This window comes from Arvicola amphibius, chromosome 18, assembly GCF_903992535.2.
Source record: "Arvicola amphibius chromosome 18, mArvAmp1.2, whole genome shotgun sequence".
Classification (NCBI taxonomy): domain Eukaryota; kingdom Metazoa; phylum Chordata; class Mammalia; order Rodentia; family Cricetidae; genus Arvicola; species Arvicola amphibius.
This window is the reverse complement of record NC_052064.1, coordinates 4,575,943-4,600,671: the sequence shown is the minus strand read 5'-3', so window position 1 is coordinate 4,600,671 and position 24,729 is coordinate 4,575,943. Positions and strand designations below refer to the sequence as shown.

At 46.2% G+C, this 24,729-nt stretch overlaps 1 protein-coding gene across 2 annotated transcripts in view; it reads right to left on the bottom strand.

Annotated features, from left to right (window-relative positions):
- Magi2 (membrane associated guanylate kinase, WW and PDZ domain containing 2) overlaps positions 1–24,729 on the bottom strand; it is a 1,324,802-nt gene that overhangs the window by 121,643 nt on the left and 1,178,430 nt on the right. For both annotated transcript variants that reach the window (XM_038315349.1, XM_038315350.1), the window contains 2 exons: positions 18,141–18,333; positions 10,931–11,179 (listed from right to left, as the gene is read on the bottom strand). In XM_038315349.1, coding sequence (XP_038171277.1) covers positions 10,931–11,179; positions 18,141–18,333 — 442 coding nt within the window. The remainder of the gene's footprint in view (positions 1–10,930; positions 11,180–18,140; positions 18,334–24,729) is intronic.

Genomic DNA, 24,729 nt, shown 5'->3' with positions numbered 1-24,729 from the left:
ACTAGGTTCTTTCTCTGTGTGGTCTCAGGGATTGAACTCAAGTCATCAAGTTTGGCTGCAAGCGCCTTCACCATCCGAGCCCCCTCACCAGCCCTGCTGATCGTTTCTGTTTATTTTTTTAAATTTTTTTTTTAAAGACAGGGTTTCTCTATGTAACAGACCTAGATGCCTGGAACTAGCTCTTGTAGACCAGGATGGCCTTGGACTCAGAGAGATATGTCTACTCCTGCCTCCCGAATGCTGGGATTAAAGGTGTGCACCACCACTGCCTGGCCCCTGCTGATCTTTTTATGAAAAACTTGATACCTAGTGGTCATTGTGATTGTGTCGCATTTTGTGTTGGGGTTTTAAAGTTCTGAGCATTAAGACGAAGAGTGTGTATATGTTCCATCCCTGTTTCTCTTCTCTGACTGCAAAGTCACCCACTCTTGCCCTGCCCATTCCGGGCAACCCTTTCCCCCCCTCACTCCTTTGCTATACAGTTCAGCGGGGTCTAAGAGATAAGAGGTGATAAGGATTTTCATTTTGTCTCCAACAACCAGCAAATGGAGAAACTTTTAGAACTTAAATCAGTTGCTCCAACTAGATTTTGGGGATCCCAGTTGGAGATTTTGGAATCCATTTGAAATATAAAATGTGAAATAATTGTGTATTCAAACTAAAAACAATTCTGTGTCTCCTGTGGCGCTGGAAGACAGGGACACAGACGGTTAATTTCTGTCCAAGCGCTCAGTAAATGTCATACGATTACATCTCATCAATGTGTGCTCGGGGTTAAAAGGTCCAATAGAACCACACTTTCCCTCCTCCGTATCTTTAGCCTTCAGAAGCACTGGAGACTTCACCCCCGTCAACATACCCGGCTCTGCGTAATTTCTCAGCTGGCCCCGTAGAGATGGCTGACGGCTACAAGCAGGTGCTGCTGATAAGTCATGTTTCTCATTTTTACAGATGCCGTGCATTCTGTCTCTGCCATCCCCCTCCCCTCCTCAGCCTCCGAAGCCGCGCTTTGTAAAAAGACACTTGGCTATCTTCACATGGTTTCCCTGCTACAATAGGTAAATGTCAAAGGCAATCAGGTGCAATATCAGCCTCCCGCGTAGTCCCCTAAGCCCCGAGGCAGATAATAACTTCTTGCAATATTTTCTTAATGTAAATAGAAACAGAAACAAACCCAGGCAAATGATCCCTCCTGTGCCAGCTGTCCTTTTCAATATCTTAGCCCCACGATTACATAAATATTTATTGGCTCTTCAGTTGGTTTTTATTTCCCCACCGAAGCCAAAGTTCCAACAGGGTTCAGAACACTTTAACTTAAATGATGTAATTTTGCATGACTGGGGAAAAAAAAGACCCCAAACAGGAAAAAGCCCTAAACAAAGTGCTTGGGAGATTGTGATCATATATTAACTTTGAGAAGAACTTGTAGTATGACCTCCACGTGGTTAAATAAATGATGTCGACAAGTGAGAGCATCCCATGTGAGGTCCTTCTGGTCGCCCGATCCCTCTGTCCAGCATCGCACCCTTTAGCTCACGCTGGCTTTCTGCCTACAGGCACTTTCTCCTGTCGCTTATCTTCCCAGTGCTGCAGCTGCATGCGCTTTCCCTTTGAACTAAACACTTTACAAATCATTCTGTTTCTGTCGTAATTTTATGAGGCTGTTATTGCAAAATGACTCAGATTTCTCTAAAGCGAGAAATGAGGAAAGGGGCTGAGGGGTCCTCAAAGGCATCTGGTAAAATGACAATTATCCTCTAGAGGGAAGAGACCGAGAGCAAAAGTACACTTCACCCAAGATCTATAGACGGCAAAAGCCTATGAAAAGACCGTAGTGGTGTTGGTCTTTAGGGAAAGAGAATAACTTAAAATTAAAGTGAGATACTGCTGTCTGCTTTCTGGAATGGCTAATGGGTCTGCATGGAATGAACACACGGTAGAAAAGCCTGGAAATATAGTTCAAAGATGGAAAGCATCTAGAAGGCCTGTCCAAGCGGCTTGGGTATAGGAGTCCCATGATCCATTGGTCCCACCCCTCAGTATTTACCAAATGAAAACACCCTTCACATGTTCTCTTTAAAATAGAAAACCATTCTCACACAGACTTACAAAAAGATACTTGACAACAACTTTCTCTGTGATTGTTCCAAACAGGAAATAAACCAAATGTCCCTCAACTAAAGATGGATAGACCATGGTACATTCGTACAATGGAAAGCTATTGAGTCATTTAAAAAAAAATCATAGGACATAAAAAAAAATCAGTGGTTCAGGTGTGTGCAGTAGCTTTAAAGCTAAATCTACTTGTTAAGACTTGGACGAGAGATTACACAGTTTGACTCTATCGAAATCAAACTTTAACAAATAGGGAGAGAAGTGAAATAGGCAGGAGAACAAAGGTTTTGGGGAGAGATAGAGATAGATAGATAGATATAGATAGATAGATAGATAGATAGATAGATAGATAGATAGATAGATAGATGATAGAATTGGTGTTGAGTAAGGCAGGCACCGGTGTGCAGAGGACTCTGGGAACTACGGGAGAGGAAATGCTGTAGAATCTGGGTTTGGCAAGACCTGTAGAATTCTCCCTGGTGGCAGCTGGAGGGAGGAGAGACACCGCAGCCACATGGGCTGTCCCTTACAAAGACAGATCTGTGCAGAGTCAGGCAGCAGTGGACACGAACACTGGTGAGCCCTGGGACAAGGGTGGGGTTGTGTGTGGGAGATCATGAAAGGCCTCATTCCTGGCACTAATCCAAGAGCTAGATGAGAGCCCCTGATGGCGTATGACAGTTATCTGAGCCTATCAGGTGTGCTAAGTGGGGGGGGGGGCGGGTGGACACGAGGAGGCAGAGACAGAGATGTAAGGGCCACACGCAACACTACAGAGAGGAGCAAGCCATCACAGGGGCAGCCATTTAGGCTTATTAACATGGAAGACAATTGAAGATGTATCTGCTACACACTGGCTATACATGCCAGTGGTTAACAGGTCAGGGCCGCATGCAGGAGGGAACATTTCCTGGATGGGAGAAGGTTCTCTCGCTCATTTAGAACTCCATGCCTGGTATTAGCAATGTCTGGGTGGGCACAATCTATGTTCTTTGCATCTGCCTTCATCTCTCAAGGGTGATAATATAGTTATGCAATTACATTTAACTAAGAGACAAAGGTCAGAACGTGCGTACTGCTGGGAGCTGAGTGGGGGCGCCACTCTCGCTAGAGAACTAGTTTTAACTGTGTTTCAATTTTGCCCAGGGCCTGTGGGATTGCAGTTGCTTTTCATCTACCAAATCTAACGACCATTCCAGTGAATGTTTTTCAGTCAGGACATTCTTTCTTACATTACTTCAACTGCTTGGTGCCAGAGACTACAAGATCAAAAGCCTTCAGAATGGGTATCTGTCCTCTCTGGAGGACCTACTCTCAAGGTGAACCCATGAATATAGGGCCTAGTGAGCAAGAACCCTGGGGCAGAAGGCTTGACCCGGTTCCCTCTTGAAAACAAATGAGCTCACCAGGAACTCACCTCTGGGCACATGTGTGGAGCAAACCCTTGCCTGACTAAGAAAAGCAATCTGAGGAGGTCAGACTGGAAAATGAGATCGCCACATGGGCTAGGCTAGTCCCTTTCCTTTGGCAATGCGGAAACCTTAAGAATGCCCAGCCACCTCTGTCAGCACTCAGGGAAGGGGGGCTCACTGATCACTAGAAAAGAGTACAACCACGTGTGGAGATTAATTAAGTTGGGAACAAATGCAACTTAAATTGCAAAATGATTGGCCATCCCTCACGAGAGCTCTTGCCAGGGTTTGGGATGGTAGGAGTTTGGTCAGAGGCACACTCCGAGTCTCTGGCGGAAGCTGAGCCTCCAGAAGAAGCGGTGTTTAGAACCAACCTAAATGGCAACCTTTGCTATAGCTCTATGATGGCTCTGGGGGACAATTGTGTCCTGAAATAACAAGGTCTTCTTTAAAATGAATCCATACGTGCAACCAGCTTTATGATATATCGGATGTAGTGTACCATTGGGAAAAGAGAAGAAAATGCAGTTACAGAGAAGACGCCACAACAAGAGTCCCCATATAGAATGTGGGAGGATGTGTCTTCAGTAGAAGTGATGTGCATTCTTTGAATCGCGTGTGAGAGTAACAGGCATTTTCCCACCGGAGCATGGTCCTACCAGTGAAGTATGCAGGTGCCTCTCAGCTGTAGATTCCTTGAACTATCTTGTGAACAGCAAGGAGCTGGATGATTTAAGCCCAGAGGAAGCAGCCATCACCACCCATTCCCACGCTTCCGAGACGACTGAAGAGCTGGCGGAAAGAAGACATCTGCCTTCCACTGCTCCTGGGAAGTCTTTGAACCCAGTAATAAACGTCCCTGGAAATGAGTCCCTAGTGGGAGAAACTTAGGACTGATAAGCTCTTTCCAAACAATAAGAAAAACTAGCTTGAATTTAAAAAACAAAAACAAACAACCAAAAATGCGCTCCGAGAGCACTCAAAGGTGTCTCGCGAGGCTGCACGGCTCCTCTTCTTGAGAATAAAGAAGGATGCCACTTCTTTCACACACCACTATCTTCAAAACTGGATCTTTCCATTTGTTAGTGCCGCCAGAGTAGGCGTTGGTGTTTCTGCTTTTTAATAAGTGCTTCCATGTCTGCATATCAGAGCACTCAATTGATGGGAAATGTCTCAGTCCGTCAGCTGCATAACGAGGAGACCCAGGCAGCTAGGTTTTCATTTCGGGGGAAAAAAGCAAGTCATATTCAGGACTGAAAAGATGACGGCGTCTCTGGGCTCCATTCCTCTTGATCTCAGCTGGGATGCTCTTCCTAAAGAACGCAGCAATTCAGCTTTTACATGTGGAACTGACATGGTTTGCTCGTGAGGATGGAGAAATGAGGAAGGGATTTGAAGTCGTAGTCTTGTTTTCTCCCAAGAGATCTGGCACGTCACCGAGATCCTCCCAGTTAGGACCAGGTAATGACTGCCGCGTGGTACTCAGTGACATCCAAGAGGAGTCTGTTTCAGACCGAGGGGAGTCTCAAAGCACACACAGGACCCCTAGTCCTTTAGAGGACTCAGATGCTTAGGACCAGTTAGGCTGTCCAGGGCTGAGACGACAGAGAGCAAGTGATGGGGAGTTTGTTCTCTGGGACCTTGCTCCCACTGTCCCGTTTTCTCCTGTGATCTGTCTTGCTAGGAGGGGATCAGGCTGCACAGAGTTCCCTCTGTGATTGGTCCATTGCCACTTCACCTATTATTAGCAGAGCTGTCCTGACGCTGCAGCTAGGTTCTGGGGCCAGCTGGGTTGGAGTGGAACACCCTCACTGTTTTCCTTCCGGGGAGGGGAGCTCTTGACCCCGTGACGAGAAAATTCCATCTCATCCTCTAGACACCAGTTACAGGAGAATGCCTGAAAATCACGCTGCTAGTAACCGTGAAAGATGCAGAGAGAAGCACAGGAAACTAAAACCTGTCAGGGGAGGGGAGGAGCAGAACATAAGGCTCGCTCACACGACAGCATGACCAGAACATTGAAGTCATGATGAAAGAGGTGATGGGGGAGGGAGTCACAGAGCGGCTAATGGCCACCGGGCTTGTGGACACGACCTTCTATTTAAGAACAAAGCTGATTTGAGGCACGCGAGCTGTTCAGGCAATGGTCTCTGCCTCGTAGGAAGGCTGTGGAGATGAGAGCTGGGAAGACGGTTCCGCACAGCCGGGAGAGGCCCGAGTATGTTTAGTTATTAGATATTAGGGGTCTGTCATCTGGTAGCTGGCAAACTGTGGGTTCTGGGACAGGGAAGGAACTACACCAGCTCTGGTGGCATGGAACCAATGGAGGACTATTGGCAAAAGCCGACTTTGAGAGTAGCCCAGAGTCTGACTCTAGAGGCGCAATAGAACTGTGTTCTAGCCAGATCTTTCGCAGGGGTTATGAACAAGCATTTATCACGGGAAAGTGTAGAAGGGGCCACCTTTCTTGATGCTCTTTGTGCTTCGTAACCCTTCCCCACTCGTCCCCTAGTGTCCACATGAAGCCAGAAGGCACGTGGAAAGATGTGCATGCCGATTACAACTACATTGCCAAAGAAGAGGGAACCTCAAGTGAGAAACTGCTTTCTCTGTATCAGCCTGTTTGTATGTCTTTGGGGCATTGATTAATATTGATGCGGAAGGGCCCAGGCCACCATGGGTGGTGCCACTCCAGGGGGGGTGGGCTGGGTTAAGAGAGCAAGCTGAGCAAGCCAGAGGAAGCACACAGCATTCCCTATGGTCTCTGCCTTAGTTCCTGCCTTGGTTTTCATGGCAGACTGTAACCCGTACATTGACATGGGCCTTTTTCTTCTCAGTTCCTGTCAGAGCGTTTTCATGACCACAACAGAAAGCAGTCTAGAACAGTAACTGTGCCAGGAACATGGGACATTGCTATGCTGTGCCTGAAAGATGTATGGTCTTCTGGGAGCAATATGGAAGGATTTTAGACTTTGGGGTCTTTGGGTGCTCAAAGCTTATGGGCTGTTTTATGGGAGCTTGGAGGATAGGAACGCTGAGAGAAATGGCAGATGACAAAATGTCAGCAGGGATTTGGGGGGGTCCTTCAAAGCCTCTATCAGGCCCATGTGCAAGATAATTCAAATTAAGTACAGAGGTGGGAATGGCAGTGATGACGTCAGTACAGAGGTGGGAATGGCAGTGATGACGTCAGTACAGAGGTGGGAATGGCAGTGATGATGTCAGTACAGAGGTGGGAATGGCAGTGATGTCATCAGTACAGAGGTGGGAATGGCAGTGATGTCATCAGTACAGAGGTGGGAATGGCAGTGATGTCATCAGTACAGAGGTGGGAATGGCAGTGATGACGTCAGTACAGAGGTGGGAATGGCAGTGATGTCATCAGTACAGAGGTGGGAATGGCAGTGATGTCATCAGTACAGAGGTGGGAATGGCAGTGATGATGTCAGTACAGAGGTGGGAACAGGAGTGATCGTCAGCTTGCTGGCCACTGATATGCTTGTGGGTATAGACAGAAGTTAGGTGAGCACAGTAGAACACAAACAAAGGGAAAATAAACCGAACAGTTTTTTTAATTTGTGATTTTTTTCTAAAGCTATTTTGTCATAGTAAGAGGAAGCTAACACATTTGTATCTGTATAGATCTTTAAAAATTCTTCTTAAGAATTTGAACTGTAATTGCTTGTTAGTTCATTCTGACCCAGAGTTCTGGTCAAAAACCTACATTTTTTTTTTTCCCTCTCAGATCAGATTTTAAGGCCTGAAAACAGTGTAATACTTCTGATAATGGCACACAGATGCTCAGGCTGCTGTCTAATGTCACTTTAAGTCAAGAAGGAGACGCTTGCACTACAGGTAGAAAGCTTTTAATATCTGTCCAGTTCTGAGCGATGCTCAGCCCCTGGGGACCAGCCTCGAAGGGAAGACAGGTGTTTCTGAGTTCACTGCTTCATACAAAGAACACTTCCTCCTTATGTTTTAGGAACTATTATTATTTTTTTTAAAAACTATTCAGCGTTTTGGTATAGAGCACCACTAAATGTCAGGCAACCAGCAAGCCAGGAAGCCCCATGTCACAATTTCCTATCTAGTTAAACATCTCATGTCGCTGGCAATGTTGTCTTGGCTGAAGAAGCGTGGGAGGGGTTTCTCTGTCCGCAGGCAGGGGTTTCTCTGGCTTCTTCATCTCTCTTCCCTGCTGTGATGATATTCCACGGCCACACGATGTTTACAGAGAGATTTTAGAAGGCATGGCTTTGAGTCCGAAGCTTGATATTTTTCATGGCTCTGTAGTTTCCTGGCTGGGAAGTCTGGCATAGGAACCTAGAGTCCTAGTATGAAGTTCCTGCAGATTCCTTCAGTGGCACTGGCTAGGGCACCGCATCTTTCTCTGCCCTAGAGCGGTCTCTCCCGGCCACCCGGCCACCTCCAGCCTGCTCTGGAACCCATGACAAAGCGACAGAAACAAGCGTTCCTTTATCATTGAGGAGACGGAATTTGTATGACTTGCTGGTTGTCACAAGGCTAGTTAATGACAGCGCTAAACAAGCAGTATGATTACAGCACCTGAGCTACGAGCCCCTTGCCACTTGCTTGCCTACATGTAATGATCTGCCCATCAAATAAATGCAAAGGGGTCCTTGTCCACCAATGAAAAGGTTCCGGGAGCCGCAGGAAATAAACAACACAACGAATCGCTAAGGCTTGTTGGGCTGTGGTAAGACAGGAGAAGAAAATTACCACAAGCCCAGGAAATGGGGGAGCAACTGTGACCCCAAAGTACAGAGAGCATCACACAGTCTCAGACCCTTGGAGTCCAGCGACCTCTGAAACACCAAGCCCAAGGATGGCTCTTTACCATTCACGGGGCACTTAGCCTTTCTCTCTGAAAATAGGGACAAAACTATGACAGAAGCACCAAACAGCCTCAGCTCCAGAGGCCTTTTAGGTGCATGCTGCAGACGACATACTACAGCTGCAACATACTGTCTGTGTGGTAGCTGCCTTTGCCACAGAGCATGGGGCCAATCTGCGTTTCGAAATTCTTAGATTGAAAAGAAAGAAATATAATAAGAGGTAGCAACCAGGAGGCTTCATGTGCTAACAGACTATATCTCTATACTTGAGGGTGGTGCAAACTCATACCATTTTGAAGTGGTTCAGAGGTATATTTTTTGAGGTCACTCTCTACCCGGAAAAATGCTCATATTCATTCTAGGCATTAGTGCCTGTTATTTTCCCAGACCTACTTATGCACGGCCCTTATTTGCAGCAGAGAAAGCGTGCACACATATCCTTACGCATTTAGAAAGAAAACCGCTATGCTTTAAATACAGTTGAGACCTAAACCGCGTGCTTAGCATTTTCATGATGGCAGTATACTTTATATTTTTCTTCCAGTCCTCTGGGTATTCTGCCCCAATAAACAATCTGAATGTCTTGAGATAGCTACAAAAGCTCCCTGTGAACGTTTCCCCGAGTGTAAGCTATTGGGAGGCTGTTTGTATAATTCATGACAATCTTCAGTCTTGTGTCCCTTTTAATCTTGGTGAATCCATCGTACTGACAGATTCCTGCTTTGAGTTTATGCTTAAAGACTGGATTTATTTCCGCAACTTATCAGGAAGAAACAGGGAAATGAAACTGTACTTTCAGACATATGTAATTTGTTCCTTGCGTGTATTGGCTGAGATTCAACACCTCTGCGGTTTTCTCCCTTGAATTTATTAAGGCTCATGCTAAACAGGGCAAGCCTCCCTATTCATGAGCTTCTGGTGGGCTTCTGATAAAATAACCTGACCATAGGAGCTCTTATTAATTCCTGGTAGCTATTTATTTATTTATTTATTGGTATTGCTTGGCATGTTTTTATACCTCACACAAACTGGAAACCACAATACCTGAGAATTTTAGGGATATTGCATAGACAAACTATTATTATTTAAATACTTCTACATTCAGGTGAAATACATCCATAGCATTTTGGGCCAAAGCACTTGAACATGAAAAACGATGTATTTTCCTGTCCTCACTTCTGATTTCTGTTTGTTTGACAGTCGTGAGCTAAGCTCCAGACGCTGCTGCAGAGGGGGAGGGAACCCAAGAGACCATCTACAATGATGACCTCTGTCACCTGCTGTATAGGCTCACAGGACATTAATACTGGAGAATCCACTGACTTTAAATCCATTTCCTGCCTACAGCTGCTGCCCTGGAGGAGGACCTGAGAATCTCTGTCTCCAGCTGGTTTTAAAAAAGCCTCCCAACTCTGTCTTGTGTTTCCAGTTTTACTTTCTCTCCACTGCTGTTTAATTTATAAGCATCCTTAAGAAAAAAGGTGGGCCACTGTTCATAACCTTCCGCCAGTGTCCGTTGTAGAAGGAGACAGCTTGGGCACTTCCCGGCAGACCAGACCCGAAGAATCACACAGAAACTCTATTAATTACAACAATACTTGGCCTATTAGCTCAGGCTTCTTATTAGCTAACTCTCACATTTTAAATGAACCCATTTCTATTATTCTGTTTATCACTGCAAGTTTGCAGCCTACCAGTAAGGTTCTGGGTGCCTTTCTGCTTCGGTAGCTCTCTGACTCTGCCTACTCCCTCCCTCCCTCCGTCCCTCCGTCCCTCCGTCCCTCCCTCCCTCCCTCTCTCCCTCCCTCCCTCCCTCCCTTCATCCCTCCCTCCCTTCATCCCTCCCTCTCTCTCTTCCAGCCTGGCTATATTCTGCCCTGCCATAGGTCAAAGCAGCTTTATTCATTAACCAATAAAAACAACACATGTACAGAAGGACCTCCCACATCAGTCCACCAACCGAGAATGTACTATGGACTTGCTACCGGTGCACAGCAAGCTTGCACCACCTGGGTTTAGCCCACTTTTAAGTGGCATCTCTGCTATTGTCTCTGGCTTACACTCCTCACAGCCACCCCAGGCTTCTGTGTATTTCTTCATCCTGAGTTCCTTCTCATTGGAAGGTTGCTGTCTGAAAATCTCCTCCTGGGTCGTTTCCACGCCTGGCTTATCCTATGAAACAGCGCTCAGAAGAGACATTCCCTCACCCGCCTGCGAAAATGCGATGTGCTTCTTCTCCCAACCACACTACCACACCTCAGTCTTTTCTATTTTATTTTACTTACACATAAACGAACAGCTTTTACAACGCTGAGGGTTTGGGGAGCGGTGGTTGTAGTCTTGCACCCTTCTTGAACTTAAGGTGAGTGACCTTAACCTAATCAGTGTTGAGGGTGGCTTATGTTTCTTTGTGCTCTTAGCCTGAGACGTTTAGGCCACTCTGTATATCCACAGCCCCTTTCTCATCTAGACTTCCATTATCCCTAGCACTAGAACAAACAAACGTTAAGACCCCCTTATCCGAGGATAGGCCAGCCAGTCACTTACTTATGGTGGTTCCGGACTCAGGTCTGTTGAGGGAGCTGATGATGACAAAGCCGAACCCTTCGTTCTCCTTGCGGTGAATGACGACATCACTAGTCTGCAGGCTGTGCGAGGCAAAGCCTTCAGGTGGCGAGGCATTGCTGCTGGGGGCAGCATGGTTGCTGTTGGCATAGGTAGCGTAGTCACTGCGTGGCGAACTGTGGTGGGTGGATACGGAGCCTGGACTCCTCCCATTCTCTGGGCAGGGCTCCCCTGAAATACATATCATGGTACACAGGGACTCAGTGAATTCCTCAGAAGGAGCAGGCGCAAAGAGCGATCGGCTGACCTTCCCTCTAGAAATGCAGTGTTTGAAGGGCTACAGATCTCCAGTCTGCCAGGGCTTCACCCATTGTTAGTCTTTACCAAAGCACGGGGACCCCCACCATTAGCCTCTCCCCACCCTATCAATACCCCCACCCCATCAGCCTCCCCCAACTCTTAACCACCTCCATCAGCCTCCTCTGAGGTTGATAAAGGGGCTTGGGGGGATGGCTAAGAGGGTGAGGTACTTGCTGTGTAATCATGAGGATCTGAGTTGAACCCCCAGGACCCCTATATAGGCAGACACTAGAGCAGGCTTCTGGGGTCGGAGGCCATGGGGGACAGAGACCGGCAAGTCCCCAGAAGCTCTCTGGCCAGCTGGAGCAGACAACAGCAAACAACAAAGAGAGACCCTGCCACAAACAATGTGGAGGGCCAGGACAAGCCTGAGGTGGTCCCCCTTAACCCCACAAGTATGTGCCAAGGCATATGCACTCCTGTGTCACACCGGATACCTATGAACTCTCGCACGTAGACACACAGGTTAAACAGAACAAACAAAAAAAAAAGCACCCATCTTCATGAAGTGTCTGCTCATTTTTCTCACAGTAGGCCTGGGGAAGATCAGGTGTAGGAATTGAGATCATAATTTATGATTTTTGGGAAACTCTGCTATACCTGGAAGTGGGGCTAGCAACCCCGGGGATGACGGCACAAAAGGGACCAATGTCATTTTTTGTTTGTTTTTGTTGTTGTTTTTTGAGACAGGGTTTCTCTGTGGCTTTGGAGCCTGTCCTGGCACTAGCTCTTGTAGACCACCAGGCTGTCCTCCGACTCAGAGATCCGCCTGCCTCAGCGTCCCGAGTGCTGGGATTAAAGGCGTGCGCCACCACCGCCCGGCTGTCATGCTTTTGTTTTAAATCACAGTTTAACCTGGCGGCGGTGGTGGCGCACGCCTTTAATCCCAGCACTTGGGAGGCAGAGACAGGCTGATGTCTGTGAGTCTGAGGCAAACCTAGTCTATAAAGCGAGTTCCAGGACAGCCGGTGCTGCACGAAGAAACCCTGTCTCAGTAAATAAATAGCCACACTTCTATTGTAATGCCATTTAAGTGGGAAATAGATTTTATCTTTTAAACAAACGTGGTCTGTTTATTATTTCATGTGGCAGCCATCAGTCATATCACAAAAATGTAGTTTGAAAGAAAAAATAAATCAACCGAAGTTTTCGTTGAAAATTAGCTTGTACCCTCTGGATCAAATCCAGTATCAGGCTAACAAACTGTGAATGTTGAATCTCAACAGAGTGTTTGAAGTCTTTTTTTTTTTTAATTTGCATCCCGTATTACAAAAACCACTCTTTTAATTAATTAGCTAAACCTAACTAAGACTTCAAAAAATGAAGCAAGTATAATTATGTGGCAATACGGCAGGAAATTGGGAGCAAAGAGAAGCTAGTTTACGGCTTTAATCATCATTTCGTGTGTGTGAGTGTTTTACCTGCATGTATGCATGTGCACTGTGTACATACATGCTCAGTGTCCATGGCGGTCAGAAGAGGGAAGCGAGCCCTCCTCTCCCTTTAGAGGACATAATAAACTACCTTCAAAAGTTAATTAATTTTATAAGACCTTTGTATTAGTAAGTAACTTAAGTTGCATTTCTTTTCTTCAAATTACAGAAGGACTGAGATCCACCCCAGCACTGTTACGATTTGACACACTTGAGTTTTTCTTTAAGATACAATTAATTAATCTTCAAGACAAAAAGATAATTTTCATTTGTGAGAAACACACTGAGGTCATCAAAGAACAACATGTCAGTGTCCAAGCCTTTCCCTGCTCTGGACTAGAACTGCATGCTTCCCCCTGTGAAATGCCCCCCCACCCACCCCTGCTGGAAAGCATCGCTCAAAGACAGGCTGCTATTGTCTCGGTGAAGCGCATGTCCTTTGGCAGTCCTTGCGAAAGTTGGAAATAGAGTGACTAGAGATAGTCTTGGAGAAGAAAAACAAACAATTATTACGCTGCTACATTAAGTTGAAAATCTCCGGAGTTAGTGGACCGAGTCACTAACTAAATGTCATAGGCAATGACAAGCGCCATCTCATTTTCTGGCTGTCATATTTTAGGGGAGTTGAGAGCTGTGGTTGTCAGTAAATCAGCAACAGAGAAAAATTATGTGTCTCTGCAGTAAGTGGTTGGGAGTGGCTAGACCATGGCTTCTCTAAAGAGAAAGAGAGAATCCTGACTAAGTCAATGTGAGTGGTCCTTGGGTGATAGGAAGGGTCAGATTCTCCCTCAGGGCGCTTTCCTCTTGCATCTGGATCCCTTTCCAAGCTCTTGAGGAGCATCCTTTTATCTTTAGCAAAAATGAGTGTGCTTTAAGTCAAGCGCTTACCTGGGAAGCCTTCCAAGCCTTCCCAGGGTTGCTCTGGTCTCTGACACTTGGAGTTTGGTAGCACTGCTGTCTTTGAAAGATTGCTATCAAATGCTTCCTGTTTGGCTGGCTCTCTCTCTGAACAGGACTGCCTTCTTTTCAAACCCCTCTGTGATGTAGTTATCAACACGGTTGCTCTAATACTACCGAAGGCCAGGTGCCTCAACACCACACACACACACACACACACACACACACACGTTCAAGAATTACCAACCTCTTAGGGTACCGGATGCCTTTTGGCTCATACACACGGCCACTCAAAATCCAGTCACTTAGTGTTTCCTCGAGTCGAAGTTAAGTTTTAGGCTAGATTCTGTGGTGTCCCTGCTGGTGCTACTGGAAACCATGGTGGCATTTTAATTCAAGAGATTCTTCCCTTGGGAGAATGGGGATGGCTGCTGGTGGGTGTATGTGGGAAGCCTTGGACACAAACATTTATGACTGGTGGGGCTTGCTTCCCATTGGCACATTGTTGGTCTCAACTTCTTATGCTATTTCTTAAAGCTAATTATCAATGTTTATAAATATGGAGAGCTGATAGGACTTGGGATGTATAATTTCTCTTGTTTTTTTGGAGCTGGGTCATGGCTGCCTGCTGTCTGGGGTCACCATGTTCCTGACAACTTCCCAACGCCTCTTGCAAATACTGAGTTTATTCATGTGCTCATTAGGTGAGGAATCCATATATCTAACAGGATCTTGGCCTCAATCAGAGCCTTCATCTCCTCTCTGGACCCTCATTCTCTGTAGCAGGACTTGAGGATTCTGTGAACCAGACAGACTGTGCCTGCCTCCAGACTGTAATGGGGTGTATCTTGCCTTGAAGCAGAGCTAGGACCTTGGGGGCACACACATGACTAGCGTCTGACACCTGGGATACGGTGTCTGTACAGATAGATAGCCTCAGTACCTTGCAGGACAGGGCAGCCCTGGGTGTGGCCCTGCCTGTGTTTGTGTAGGCAGAGCTGGTTTGTACTCATCAAAGAAGATGGCTTAGTAGATGGGTGAGATGCCCAGAAAGGATGAGGAAATTCACTCAGGGTGACCAAGCCCGAGGGCTGGTCTGACAGTGCTCCGAGGAGCTCCCCTTCCTTCACGCTGGGCCAAGGATTCTATTCTCCTTGGATGAGGTAGAAAGATGCCGATGGCATGGAGACTGACCGTAACCTGTTTTGATTAAGCCATAAAACTTTCTTTCAGATCCATTCTCGATTCACAAGCTAGGGGATTCCTCAGGGATGCCTTACTCTCTAAGTGTGGACATCCCAAACAACGTGTCATTAGGTTGAACACCTCAATGCTGAGCTACCAAACACACATATTTAGTAATTAAAGCCACTCTCTTAATATTTTTTTGGGGAGGAAAAAAAATAAGTAACCAAATACTGGAGCTGGTGATGTGGATGACAGCTCTCAAAACTAGTTCAATGTACAAGATGTGTGCTTGTGATTCCCCAGGAAAGATGCTGGAGGTTCACCGAATCACTTGTTCTTTAACTCAGCAATTTATTTCTCATTTTTGATGACTTAGCTTGAAGTGGAAGGATTTTGCCTTTCTATTTTTAGCATGTACATGATTCTTAGAATTGGAGCAGGCTTTTGTGTTATTTAATTTTTGCCCAGTGTTACTCACCTAGCTGTATGCCGTGGTGTAAATGGTCTTTTTTTTTCTGATGCAGAAGTTTGGAACCAGGACCTGCCTTCCCATACGAAGCGGTGTATCTGCTCAAGCCCAGGGCAGGGTAAGATGGAGGGGTGTAATCTCTATGTCTGCACCAGCCCCCAGCTCCCTGGGCTCCAGCCCATGTTGCTGTGAGAAAATACACCAGCCATGTCTTTCCCTATGCCTTTGTTTCTGCTGAACTGACTGCTCACTGCCTGCCAGCTCTGGACCCTCCCATCCTAAGCCAGGCTTGATCACATCTATCTGGAATTGCTCTTTTTCACTTTGAAGAAATTAGGAAGTTTGCTTTCCTATGCCTGGTAGATTTCTTCTACCTTGTTTATAGGCATTTTTTTTTTAAAAAAAAAAACAAAACTCTCAAAGCATCCCCTATCTTGACTTTAATAATTTCCAGTGCCGATGGTGCTTCTAAGGAGTCTGGATGAACGTGGGATCTCTCACAGTGCGAGCAATGTGGAGCGGAAGGCTATCAAGAATTAAATGTACTCCAAACGCTCTCGGAAGCCTAGCAGAGAGAAGCTGGCCAGAACTACAGCAAAGAGAATGTTACAGAAGTCACGCGACCTACAAATGGCAGGACTATCTTTGTGCAACATTCGGCCTTTACTCCAACAGCTTGGGTTGATTAGAACAAAATTTAATTTGCAATAATCAGCCGGTGGCAAGGAGAGCATGAAATGATGTCGGTATACTGGATTTTTACTTTGCAGTATATTTCCGTATGAATCAGTTATCTTTTAAATTTATCTTCAGGTTGCAGCATGTATAACACAGCAAACATTTTGGTTTTTTTTTTTTTTAAATCACTCTGTAGGGAAGAGAGGCCGTTAGATGTTAACCAAGCAAGCACTGTCTCCCTCCTGGCCACTCGCTCAAGAAGGCATAATTCAAAGTGTTTTATTTCTCCGGGTCAAGTGGTATGCCATGAATTTGGGAGACAAATGGCACCTTGTAGCAAAACCTCCATCCAGTGTGAGATCTATCGTGGTCTCTGCTGGCGAAGTCTGTGGAGTCATCTGGCTTGCTTTCAGAAATGGCTGCCCTGAGCAAAGGCTAGCTTCTACAGGACCCAAAGAGAACAAGATATTTAGTCCAAGTATTACACCTTAATGCTTTGTATTCACCTGCAGACTGTGATGAGCAGGTGGCCTTTAAAAAATCCTGGTGTTAGATGCGAACACATATGGAAGGATTAGGGAGTGACAGCCATCAATGACCTGTCTTTGGTTTGTCTCTGGGAGGGGGCATAGTTTCTTAAAGTGGAATTTGGAGTTATAATTGCTTAACAATGAAGACAGACACCAGAGATAAGTCTGCCTTGGCATCGATACTGACTGTGGACTCTTAGGCAATCTATTATTTCTTGGTCCTTAGTTTCCTTATTTGTGATGCAATCCTAATTTTAGAATCGAGTCTGTAGGAGGGAATTTAGGGGGCTGAGAAGTTATAGGCCAGTGGGCTTCTGGGACAGAGAGGGAGGGGCCATGGCTGGGATTTCGGCTTCTGGGATTCACCAGACAAAGTCTGGTCAGGTCTTAGGGAAAAATTTGTAATGCCAACATCATTCAGTGTTGAGGCTGTGAGCCCAGGATGGAGATGGCAGTTGACATGCCCCCCTGGGAAAAGAACTCTCCCCTGGGACTTGATAATGAAGAGAAGCAAATGAGAAAACATTATGAATATAGGAGCTGACTTTTAAGTATATGTCTTCAGTGGGTTCTTTTTGAAGCCAAGGAAATAGCTGTAAAGGGAATAATTACTTCTAATTTATCTGTTTCATAAGCTTAGAGTTATGTGAATTGTGTTTTCTCAGCGTGAGAGCTGTCGATCCCGTATAGGCTGGTAGGTGTGTTGTTGCCTTTTATCAGGAGCTACAATGAAAGCTCATTTTCCATCTTGGTTTCCTTATTATGGTATAAAAACGATGTAGATTTTTTTGTTTGTAAACACAATGAGAACCATTTTCCATTATTATAATGTTTTCCTCATAACAAGCCTGTACCGAAGAGCACGGAGCAGACATGAGTGAACCAGCCCCAGGCTTCTCAGGGAAATTTTAATGACTTCATTTGGAATGTACGCCTCAAAGCCTGGATTAGCGCGGTTGAAAGCTGCGCTTTGGAAAACAGTTACTTGTAGAACATCTAGCTTGTTTCTTTCCCTATAGAACACAGAAACCAATTTGAGGTTTGTTTCTGGGTCCCCACTTATCTCCCTAGAGCATCACACTGCCTCCCCCGCAGTACACACCTCCACAGGGCTTCCCTTGCTTCCCCCTGCAGTATACACTTCCACAGTACACACCTCCACAATACACACCTCCACAGAGCACCCCTCGCTGCCCCCGCAGTACACACCTCCACAGTACACACCTCCACAGTACACACCTCCACAGAGCTTGCCTGCTGACCCCCGCAGTACTCACCTCCACAGTACACACCTCCACAGAGCACCCCTGCAGCCCCTACAGTACACACCTCCACAGTGCACACCTCCACAGTGAACACCTCCACAGTAAACACCGCCACAGAGCTCCCCTGCTGTCCCCTTCAGTATACACCTCCACAGTGCACAGTACAAACCTCCACAGAGCTCCCCTCATTGCCCCCCACAGTACACACCTCCACAGAGCTCCCCTCACTGCCTCCTCCACAGTACACACCTCCACAGAGCTCCCCTCACTGCCCCCCTCCACAGTACACACCTCCACAGAGCTCCCCTCACTGCCCCCCACAGTACACACCTCCACAGAGCTCCCCTCACTGCCCCCCTCCACAGTACACACCTCCACAGGGCACCTTTCTTCTCACAGTGAGGTTAACCTGCCCATTGCGGGCTGCGTGGTGCATGAGGTCGATGACATAGCGGTGGGTCTTGCCAGCCACGGGGATCCCATCCACGTAGACAAGCTCATCCCCTGGGTGTAGACGGCCATCTCTGTCGGCTGAGCCCATGGCGATGACGGCTCCGATCAAAATCTAGAGAAGCGAGGAGAGAGCATTCACGTATACAGGGGCATGCACTGGAGAAGCGGACGCAGAGAGGCGGGAAGGCCGGACGTCCTTCCAGGTACTCGTTCCCATTGTCTACCACTTACGGAAAAATAAGTCCCTCGGACTTACTGCTGGTTTCCGTAAAGTGTCCCAGAGAGGACCCTTGCTGACTGCCTCAGAAGCTGTCACCCTCCAGGGGAGTTCCCACTCAAAGTACCCTAAGCTGGTGGCTGTCACACACAACCTCCGCACTGAGATACTGTGTCAGGGTCCTGGGTCCAGTTCCTAACTGTGTAGCCTTAAACACCGTTTCTTAAGCTTTGCAAACCTCCCTTTCTTCACTTACAAAACGGCGTGATAATACGGCTAGTTCATAGGATTTCTGGGAGGAGCTAACGAGAAAACGTGTGTGGAGCTTTTAACCTTTACATGACATTGTACTGCATTAATGTCAGGGGAACCACTTGCTGCTCACCATTAAACTTTGACAAAGTCTCCATTTTTTTCCTTGCTGTTTGCTTTGAGACACTGGAGAAGTAATGCAAAAAAAAAAAAAAAACCGAAACACTTTTCCCCCCTGGCTCGTTGGCTTACTCAAATAGTCGCAGCTGAACCTTCTCCAAATTCTTGTTTTGTCCACTGAGGGTTTCCTTAGAACACTGTCTTCCTCTGCGCACGCACGCACGCACGCACGCACGCACACGCACACGCACACGCACAAATCCCAGCTCCATGCACCCTTAAACGCTTCTGTGGTGGATACATCGGCACCGTTCCGGAAAGAGAGCAGGTGTGTCTTCCAGAACTCAAGCTATCATTAGGAATACCCCAAACTACGACCACGATGAAAGGCAGGATATATGGCTTTCAGGAACCCAATGGGAATCTCTTGATTTAGTGTCTATAAGCAAGGCCCCTTTTTTTTTCTTTCTCAGAGGAAAGAAAACGGTACTTAATATTTTAGTTTTGCTGCTTTACCTACACAAAGCTTCTCCAAGTCATGCACAACAAGTCTTGTTTTTCTTTTGTTGGCGGCTGAGCTGCGTGGTTCCTGAAGGCAGTGGTTTCACAGCCTAACAATGTTACAGAGGCCCCACTCCAGGCTTTAAACCCTTTAAAGCGATCTTTTGCTCAAGAATTGATTTCTTTTGGGCATGGTAATTTCTTTCAAGTCGCAGATCTGTGGATGCGAGCTAGCTCGTAGAATAGCCCGATGTCTCATGTCTGTGAGCATGGCAGCTGGATCTGAATGTCCAGACTTTCAGGTCTGGACAGCATCACCGTTTGAAGCATTCCACAGCGTCCCACGCTGCATACACAGTGACCGTTGCCTACAGTATTGCGTGGTCGTCTATTCCTGGAGGGGACTGGGGTGAGAAACAGCATCGCTTCCATGACGAATTGCTTGCACTGTTCTGCCCAGCCGTTCACTTTCGCTATCACAGGGAAGGCTTTGCACCGCCTGCCTTAAATTACCTGCGCAGTCTTATTCTTTTGCTCTGACCTGCTGCACCTACTTGCCATAGTCTGGAAGTTGGGTACACTTCTGACAATCTATTTCCCTTTATTGAATTTCTTCCTAAAGATATTCCAGTCTGTGCTTCAAAGGGCTCAGCCCACTATGGAATGCTTCAAAGGTTTTTTTAAGTGCTTTGTGCAAAAGTCAGATAAAATATGTATTTGTTTCTCCTCTGCCTTGTGAAAGCTCTATTTAGTAGGATTTGCCCAAAGAAAATGCTTCAATCTTTAGGTTTCCTGTATCAGGAAGCAGGAACGTTGATGACCAGTGATAAAGAAAACAGGTTATGAACTTTTCGGCTGGATAATTACCAACTCTGAGGCAAAAGTCTGCTTCTAACCGATGGAAGTTTATAGCGTTACAACAGGGCCTTACACAAACATAGTTACACACTGAAATTCCTGGTCCCTTCCTGTGCTGGGAAAAATGCAGGAATGTACAATACTATTGATGCTACATTTTCTGTTGCTGTTTGATGTCCCTCATTAACAGGAGTTCCCTGAAAAACATTGCTTTCTTGTCAAATTGCCCCGATAATAGCATCCTCCTCATTCATGCATTTTGACAAATATTCACTGAGGAGTGCGGGGATACTGTAGAAATGCCAGGATTCTACAGTTACAATAATAACCATCCCCACCTTACAGAGCCACCATTCTTGTGGCGCATAAAAGTGTGAAACAAAGCAACCTAAATAGTATGTTAGGAGATGTGTACAATGGGAAAAAGAACAGGTGTGCAAGGGTGCCAACCATGTGGCTAAGGCAATGTTGTGGTTGGCTGAAGTGGGCATCCTTGAAGAGCTGACACCTTGAAAAGGAAGTGCCAAATAGTAATGAAGTGTGCTGAACATATTTTCCTAGTGTTTGTTAATTCTGTGAGAATCTCATGCCATGTATTTTGATTGTATTCATTCTTCTCGTCCACCATGATAGCTGCAGGCATTGGACTGCATGGCTCCCTCTTTACTGTAACTCTTGTTGGCTTCCTAGTGCGTGTGTGATAGACCATGTCTCAGGACACCTGACCCTCTCAGACAGCTGTTCCCAGTGCATGTGTGATAGACCATGTCTCAGGACACCTGACCCTCTCAGACAGCTGTTCCCAGTGCATGTGTGATAGACCATGTCTCAGGACACCTGACCCTCTCAGACAGCTGTTCCCAGTGCATGTGTGATAGACCATGTCTCAGGACACCTGACCCTCTCAGACAGCTGTTCCCAGAGAGCGTGTGTGATAGACTATGTCTAGGACACCTGACCCTCTTAGACAGCTGTTCCCAGTGCATGTGTGATAGACCATGTCTCAGGACACCTGACCCTCTCAGACAGCTGTTCCCAGTGCATGTGTGATAGACCATGTCTCAGGACACCTGACCCTTTCAGACAGTTGTCCACCAGGGTGTATAGGTATCACCTGAGAGTTTTCAAACTCTTCTACATTCTACAGGACAGAGATGGGGTATGAGGTTGTGTCCTTTGGGGTATGATCTCACTATGGAGCCCTGGCTTGTGTGTAATTCTCTATATAGACCAAACTGTCTCTGAACTCACAGAGATATGCCTGTCTCTGCCTTCTTCTGTAAAGGCATGGCTACCACATTCTACCTGAGTGTGAGATTTTGAATGTGTAGTAAGCGCCTGAGATACTGAGCGTTTTCATTTGGTTCAATGGCCCAGGACCTATGCTCGTACCAGTCACATCCCAAGCTGTCCTTGCTTGGCCCATTGCACGGATCACTTTCCAGGCATCCTGAACCTTGCTGGTCTAGGTTCCCTTATGCATCAAGTCCCATCTCCCTTCTGACCTTGCTGCCCACTGGCAGCCATGCTGGCTGACAAGCCAGCCTAGGCAATGCAGCCTCTGCCTGTCATTATCCCTCCAGCCACAACTCACCCTCCAGCCTCAGACTGACTCTTCAGATTTCTCTTCTCCATGCTCTTGAGGAACATTCTAACATAGTTCTCTTGTTCTGGCCCAAAATGAAAGACTTAGTGGGAAAACAGGCAGAAAACTGTGCCCGTATGAGAGTTCATGCCCTGGGTCTTTTCCGTTATATTTTCTCTCTACTACCAAGAACTCAGCCCTAAAATCATACACATGTGAGCCACATCAAATGGACTCAGCTGGCTGTATTTATGAATGTGTTTACCTAACAATCATAATGATAAGAGAGGCCACAAAGTTTAGAGGGATTGTGGGCATGGCAAGGGAGGAATCGGAGGAAAGGAGGGGACGCCAAGATGTTATAAATATAGTACTCGTATGCTAAATTCTAAGTAAAAAATGATCTCCCCAGAAACAAAGTAACTTCACAACCCGACTTTATCTCAAGCTTTGAGGGCGCAGACCGAAACAGTGGGTGCTGCGGGACAGGAATTTATATTCGAGTGGCTGACACACCAGGAGGAGGGGAAAAGATAATGCTAAAAGGAAAACAAGACCAAACAAAACCAAATCACAAATGACCTCTACAGGCCTTTAAATCATTCTGAGACTCCTGCACAGACTGTCCCGAGTCAGCACAACCCAGCGGATCTGTGCAGTAACACAGTCCCCAAGCTGTCACGGTGGCAGACACTTCAGGTCCTGTCCTTCCAAAGAACTCCAGGAGTTTGATCCGCCTTCAGTCTGAGGAACAAGTCTGCCCGCATCTATATTTTGGGAGGTTTGATGCCACACGGGCCTTGTTCCACTGTGATATTTTCTAGATCTTTCCATTCTGATGCCTTTTCATTGCTTTTCAGCTCCCGGCAGGAGATCTCATTTTTGTTCCTCTCGGGCAATTTTTCATTTCTTTCTATTTCTATTGTTACTTGTCTGTGAAAAGTAGCCCTCTTTCTCTTCTTTTAAGGAAAAAAAGGGGCCTGGACATTTTGCTTGAACGTGAGCCCTGCTGTTTACTGTTTGCGGAAGCCTAGCTGTCATGTTCAATGTGAACCCCAGGGTGTCAATAGCATTTCGTGTCTACGGAGGCGGAGCCCTGCTGGCTGTGATCTGTTAGATCTGTGGCCGATGAACACAGATGAACACATCGCCTTACCTGCCTCAACCTCTGTAGCCCAGCAGCAATTAAATGAGGCAGGGGGCTGGGTCTGTATGTTGTTTCCAAGCTCAGCATGGAGGGAAGCAGGAAGGCCGGGCTGAAGGGAGGTGGTGTTCTGGTGTTCTGGTGTGGAAGATTCACTTTGTAGCGTTGCCTGCGTTAAGATGAGCTAGGTTTCTACATTATTGCTGGAGTGTCAGCAACTGGAAGGCACAGCGGGAGTATGTTTTCAGCCATTTTAAATGAAGGAATAACCGGGGTAAATCTTGGTAATCTGAGGCTTATCATAAATACTCGATGCCTCGCTGCTATGCTGCAGGGGAGGGAGGGTTTGGGAATTCAAGAACTGTGTTCAGAAGGGCTGGGAGTGTGGGCACCTGTGTACGAAAGCCCAAGTGGGGGCTGTGCACATACACACTGGATCTTGATTTAGTGTAGAATATGTTCCGTTCTGCTAGTCAGTTTTATTGCCTTTATGTTGGATTAAGTCTAGAGCATTGGTTCTCAACTTTTTTAATGCTATGACCCTTTACTACAGTTCCTAATGCTGTGGTGACTCCCGACCGTAAAATTATTTTGTTATTACTTCATAACTGTAATTTTACTACAGTTATGAATCATAATATAAATATTGTATATGCAGGATATCGGATATTTGACCACCAAAGGGGTCTCAACCACTGCTCTAGAAGGACATCTCCCTTCTCGAGCTAGCCAAGTCTACACATGGTCCATGATTTGGGCAAGCCTGTCTACCTCTGGAGAAGAAGCTGTCTCAGGGTGATGTTTACTAACTGGGGTGTTGTTGTATTGCCCAGTCATGAGCCTAGGGGTTCAGCAAATACCAAAATCCATACCATGAGACAATTGGAACACTGTCTTTTTGCTTTATGTTCATTTTGTAGCTTAATATTTGTGTATTTATACGAAGGAGAAAGGACCTATAGGTTCTGTTGAATTGAAATGACAATCTTGTCAGTGTTTAGGGCTGGTATCAACCATGATTTGGCTCACGTTGGAGGCTCCTTTGTTCTAAAGTATTCACCCTCCTAAATTCTTTCGATCCAACTGTTTTGGGTGGCAGTCTCGAAGGTAGCTGAGTAAATGAGTAATAGAAGCATCAAGGGAATTTTAGAAACTATGGTCATGCTTGGTCTTAACTGGTTTGAGCCAGTCATCATAATGGAAATGCCATTCGATTTGCTTTGCTTTTCAAGAGAAAATGGAAATCACGTGGGGGAAAAAGTGAATCAGTAGTTAACAGTGTAAAAATCTCAAGGGGGCAAGAGCATGCCGCAGGGGCTGCTGGAAGGGCATCTGTGCTCCTAGGAGGAGCTCACTTCCATTTCCTAGAGGCCTCGGTATGAGCTGGAGACCAGCACTCACTCTGAAACACTCAGTTTTTTTTTTTTTTTTTTTGAGGCTAAGTATTCTATTCAGTTCCATTTGGCACATATATGTTGTACCAGGATCTGTGTTAGGCTGGAAGACAAAATCCTCATCAAATCTTAGTCCCTGTCTTCAAGAAGCTCATGGAGCTTGACATAGTGGTGGTGCCATAGCCACCGAGGCTCATCCAAGGTGTGACCGACACTATCTGAAAACGTTCCTCAATACCCTGCAATGATAATCTTCGACAGTCTCTATGGTGACTGCAAAGAATAAAAAAAGAGTAAGCTCATGATTTGTATGATAAACAAAGGCATTTCAGTCAGTGTGTTCTGGAACAGAGTACACATCTGCTCGGAGCACACTCCTGAGATGGGTATGTCAGCCTGAGCATGGTGGGTTCTGTCTGGGTTTGCTGTTACAGGCT